At 37.2% G+C, this 6,000-nt stretch overlaps 1 protein-coding gene across 1 annotated transcript in view; it reads left to right on the top strand.

The window, feature by feature from the left end:
- The window catches only part of LOC122806987 (semaphorin-3G-like), a 634,544-nt gene that overhangs the window by 557,313 nt on the left and 71,231 nt on the right, over positions 1–6,000 (top strand). The window contains exons 14-15 of the mRNA XM_044077853.1: positions 65–290; positions 2,803–2,942. Of these exons, the coding sequence (XP_043933788.1) occupies positions 65–290; positions 2,803–2,942 (366 nt within the window). The remainder of the gene's footprint in view (positions 1–64; positions 291–2,802; positions 2,943–6,000) is intronic.

The following is a 6,000-nucleotide window of genomic DNA, read 5'->3' as shown; positions in this document are numbered from 1 at the left end:
ACCCACTGTTGAACATTGACATCAAGTTTTTTTCTAACCCTCCCCCCTCAATTTCTTCTTACAGCAAATGCTTTTTATTGGGTCTCCAAGCGCTGTAGCCGTAGTGAAATTGCACCAGTGTGAAAACTACGGTAATGCTTGTGCAGAATGCTGCCTAGCCCGTGACCCTTACTGTGCTTGGGATGGAGTCTCCTGTACAAGATACATGTCAAGTAGCAAACGTCGTTTCAGGCGTCAGGACATTCGAAATGGAAACCCAGTTCACCAGTGTCTGGGACAGAACCCAAATGGTAAGAATGACCAGATAGTTTATTTTTGTGTTTTATAGAATCAGGCCACATGAAGTAGTATTTTATGTGTGTAAGCAATGATTGCTGAAAATATAGTTAATTTTCTCAGTACTGCATACATTTTGTTGAACAGTAGCTGTGGTGTACTCATGTTTAACGGACTTCAGAGAATTAAAACTTGCTCTTTTTTTTTTTTGCCTTTTCCATTTCTTCTTTATCTGTCTTTTTCAAGACATTTTGACAAGAAATTTCATATATCACGGGATCTTAAGTGTAACATAATTTGTATCCTTCTCAAAGTCCTGCCACATACTTTAGTTTAGAACTTGTTTTAATCTTACATTACTTATCACTTGAATGTTAATTCCTACAGTAATTGTGAAATACTAGTAGCAGAGGGGTGCTAACCAAGGATGTAAAGAGCTTTTTGGGGCCTCAGAAATAGGGCCATCAGTAACAGAAGTAATGGCAAAAGTTGATGCAACATATCTAGAATTAGAAATACTACTTGTACAGCTGAGTGATTGAGCATACCACCTCACAGCTCTGTTTACGTAAGACAACGAAAGAACCAAATCACAAGTTAAAAAAATGATAGCAGCACATTTAGCCCTTTCTTTTTTTCACTGTGGTCAGAGAAAGCTCTAAGATCTACTGAGATTAGGCAGAAGAGCTGTATTTCATTGGAGGTTAAAATGGAAACATGCAAATGATCTGTAGTCTGTGTGACTTCAAAATGGAAAGTAAAACAAAACACCATTAAACTGGAGGAAAACTTTACTCAGTAGGGTAAACACTTTCATCACAAGTAACAGGGTATTTTAAGTAAGCTATTTTCTCAATGCAGTTGTTGAAATGGAATCCAAGTCACATGACCTCTGAACAGTGGTCAACTGACAGCAACAGAAATTATAAAAATGCAACCAGCGATTTAACCTTTACAAGTATTAACTATTATGTAAAAGCTGTTCTTACACAATGATTCATTTCAAAATAAATGTTTTAAAGATAAAGTCAGCATATTGACAGATTTCAAATAGCATTTTATGTTAATACAATCATTTAAACCTGCTGTCTTATCTGCTGCCAGTAATGACTGCCAGTGTAGTTTTTATAAACATGACAGTGTTATCATAATCATTTCTCAGGTCTCACCTGACAAGAAGCCACTAGCCTGGTAGGATTAACCTGGTCAACAAAGGATATATAAAGTAAAAACAAATAAATGATCATTGCTCTTATATTAGTTTGCAAGTGGTCTACAATAAAGATTGCAACTTCTTTGAAGCTCTTAAAAAGAATACTATGCTTGTATAAAGAGTTATTAGTAAGTACCCTTCTTTTTTATGGACACAGGTTCATAAATGCTTTTTGAGGGCTGTTGTTTCAAGACATATACTAAAAGCAATTAGAGCAATGGAAGGATGAATTTAGGGGTTATGTGCACTGTCGGTAAGCTAATCCAGTTAAAATACCTATTATAAAATATGTGTTGCTAGTATATTTAACTAGTACTAAGCTTAGTCATGGAAAAGCCACCTGTAAAATTAAACAGCATAAGAAGCACAAGTATATGTTTTAAAGTAGTTCAAATCAAAATAGACTTTTAAAGCAAATTAAATATGATTAAAATGTGTCTTACATTCCCATGTATTGGATACATTGAATTGATGTAAACTTACTTCAAGTTTCAATACAAAGCAAAGACACCATCATACTCCTGCCCATCAATTATCTACAAATAAACAAAAACAGAGTGTTGCAAACCAACTATGCTTTTCTAAATACACTAAGTCCAAATCATACAACAGTAGGGAAAAGTTTAAACGTATTTATCCAACTGTCTCCCAGTCTTAGTAACAGAGACAATAATAACAAGCATTTTCTGTCTGTAAAACAAACAAAGGAATCTGTACCACATTACAGTAAATAAAGATACACATTTTCTGGTTAAAAGAGCCATGAGTACACACACACACATATATACACAGTCATTTGCAGCATAAAACAGTTTGATGCTGCAAATGACTGACAGTGTGTGTGTGTGTGTGTGTGTGTGTGTGTGCGTGTGTGCGTGTGTGCGTGTGTGTCTCTTTCTATATAGTGAGAGGTAGAAAACCAAAATGGCGTCTAACATGGGTCCTACTGTGTGGTTGCACAAGTAGGTGGCTTGCCTACTTCAGTGATGAAAAAAATGCAAGTCAACCACTTGTGGTTGGCAAATCCTCTATCAACACTTGTGCCAACAAGTGCGTGTGTCCTATGTGAGATGATGATCTCATAATTTAGAAAGCCTGAAGTTTATATGTACTGCAATATAAATGCATGCAAGAATGTATTGCTATGTCATCATGTGGATAAATGGATGGCTGCTGTAGTTACTGTTGGAGTCAAATAACTACAAATAAAAGCAAATGTGGTAAAATGTTTATACTGTTTATTCTACTACTTTCTATGCCTTACTGCTTACACAGAATGTAAGTTATTTCTTCCTGATTTGATATTTTTGCAGCAGAAGATCTTGACGATGTAGAAGAGAAGCTAGTTTATGTAGCAGAGAGTAACAGCACATTCCTAGAATGCATTCCGAAGTCACCTCAAGCAAATGCCAAGTGGTATGTCCAGAAATCACCAAATGAGATAAAGGAAGAGGTGAGGTTCTAAGGTGGTTTTCTTAACTTATAACATTATTTTAACCATATGTGTGTATGCATGCATGCACATGTGCATGTGTGTGTGTGAGCTGACATGTACTTGTGTGTGCAAGCATGCATGTGTGTGCTCATGTTTGAGTACAAGAGACAGACTGAGGTGTAATGGGTGTGCAAGAAGTAAAACTTATAACAATGAAAATGGTTGAAGTAGTCTAAAGATCTGTCTAGTAATATGGCAATAGTTTCCAAACATTTCATTTTAAAGTTAGAGACAGGTTATCTCTTCAAATCAAGAAGGGGGCTGCAAGCAGCAGTGGAATGTGCGGACTTAATTAGAATGGGAATGGCTACATTATATGTGCATTGTTCCGGTCTTGTACAAATAACTTCTCATACAGCAATGCACATGACCTATGACCTCCCTGTAACAGCAGTCTGCACGCCTAAGATTTGTACACTGTACCACTGATCTTCATCACAGGATAATCAGTAGATGGCCGACCCATCCCAACCATTTTGGGTCCTCTTTTCTTCCCTCCATAGTCTGGCCAAAAACAATCCAGGCTTATTTATAAATCCAGGCTACTTGTGACACAGGCAGGTGTCTTGATTATCTTGCCACTCTGTATAGAAAGGCCCCACCATATTAAAGACAACTTTTGCAACAAAGATGGCCAAAGCATAAGAAAAAGAATTTTACACCAGGGTCCTGTAACTGGGCCCCCTATGATCTTGCAGGTATTGGGGAGATACTATGCCAAAACAGACACAGTAAAAAGGATAAAGAGGAAGAAAGATACTAGAGTGACAGATACATGCTGAAAAGATAAATCAAGTCAATACAAAAAGTATAGTATAAGATGATTTGCAAACTGGTCATAGGACCCAAGATGCAGCCCTTTTTTTGGTTGGATGTTTTAGGTTCTGCACGATGACTTTTCATTTTCTGCATCAAATAATGTACTTTTTTCAAAATGTAACTATGATGCTGTATCACTGCTCTTAACAATGTGCATAACAGATGACTGCATATCATTGCAAGATCTTACAAAGCCAACTGACACTCAGATGAGTAAATTGTTCTGGTGGTTGTTGCTGGTCAATTTGTAAATCTGTGCACTAACTGTAATTATTTACCACATATACTTTACAAAAAATACATTTATATACAGCTGAAATTGTAGCCAGATAAAAGCTGTCTCCAAACACATCCCACAATATTTCCATAGTGAAGCAAACTTACACTGCCCAACACTTTCAGAAATATTTGATAGCAGATTTGTTGTGCTGCGCTTTGTCATGATACAAATATGTAGACAAAAAATATATGTGTGTGTGTGTGTGTGTGTGTGTGTGTGTGTGTGTGTGTGTGTGTGTGTGTGTGTGTGTGTGTGTGTGTGTGCGTGTGTGTGTGTGAAATATTTGATAGCAGATGTGTTGTGCTGCGCTTTGTCATGATACAAATATGTAGACAAAAAATATATGTGTGTGTGTGTGTGTGTGTGTGTGTGTGTGTGTGTGTGTGTGTGTGTGTGTGTGTGTGTGTGTGTGTGTATGTATATTATGTATAGATAGATAAAAAATATATAGTGAGAGATCTTAAAATTAATGGATTTTCTAGCTGCATCACCACTGGCTTTGGCTGCATTTAAGTGACATAAGGGGGAAGTGAGGCATTATCCAAATGATAGTAATTACTAATGTATGTGCAGCTTTGTGCTTTTCTCTGAATAAAACTTTATAAAGGCAAACATGCTGATACCGCCTCACAGCAAGAGGCTCTCCGGTTCGATCCTCAGCTGGGGTGCCTTCTGTATGGAGTCTGCATGTCCTCCCTGTGGTTGTGTGGGTTTCCTCCGGATGCTCCAGTTTCCTCCCACATCCCAAAGACATGCTGTAGGTGAATTGGACACTAAAGTTGTCCCTAGGCATGAGTGCGTGCATGTGTGTGTGCCTTCTGTGGAAGGATGGGCGCCAGACTGGCAACTCGACACTTAAAAAACTCCACTGCCATTCATGAGTGGACAGGTGATCCGCTGTGGTGACCCCTAACCGGGAAAAGCTGGAAGAAGAAGAAGAATAAAGGCAAACATGCTGATAGACAAAATATGTTATTTTCATACTCCCAAGTTTATAGCGACCCTGAATTATGTATTGTCTGTGTTTTTCAGTTTTGCAATGTGTTATGAAGCAATTATTTAATTTGCTTTGAAACCTGACCACATGGGCTATAATGGTTGTGATATTATGTTTTCTTTGGCAACACATCTTAAGATAAAGAGCATGAACATGGAGTAAGATGTTCATGAAGCTGGGAAGGATCATCATCAGCAAACAAAAGTTTAAATTTGAAATTCCTTTAAGCATAAGATATTTTCTTCTATTATTCTGAGTTTTGTAGTATGGGACATTTCAATTCCAGCTTCATTTTAAAAACTGAAACCAAAACAGAATAATATTTCTGCTTCTGGTATATTTTGTCTTTGCTGTCAAAACATACTTTTTTTGAAGGGTTTGATGTCATTTTTTTCTCCTTGCTGACAGAAGAAATTTAAAACCTGGCAAACCAAAATTAATATATTGGAAAGAAACTGTACTATGCTATAATGACTTTCTGTCACTGGGACACCTGGATCTTGTAAGGCTGGTAAAAGCCTATTACTCTGATCTTTATGTAAAGCCTCAAGCAGTTCATATAATCCCCCCCCCCCCCTTCCACACACACACACACACACACACCTACTTCTGTAACTGCTAGACTGCAGATGTGCAGATTACCATTATGGCAAATGGATAGAGAGATACAGATATATATATATATATATATATATATATATATATATATATATGTATGTAGGGTCTATATCATATATTCGAAATTCCAAAATGTCGAACACCATATGTTCGAACTTGGAATTTCAAATATTGAAAAAGTACAGTTTTGTACCTACCATAAATGTAGATGTCCGAGAGGTATGCATCTGCAGTCCTAACAAATGGGTTGTCCTGGCCTCAGGCAGCCCTTGATCGACCAGTTCCAAAGTCTGGGTCTGGCC

Source organism: Protopterus annectens, chromosome 7.part0, assembly GCF_019279795.1.
Source record: "Protopterus annectens isolate FY-2018-M chromosome 7.part0, PAN1.0, whole genome shotgun sequence".
Lineage (NCBI taxonomy): Eukaryota > Metazoa > Chordata > Ceratodontiformes > Protopteridae > Protopterus > Protopterus annectens.
This window is presented reverse-complemented; position numbering and strand designations above follow the sequence as displayed.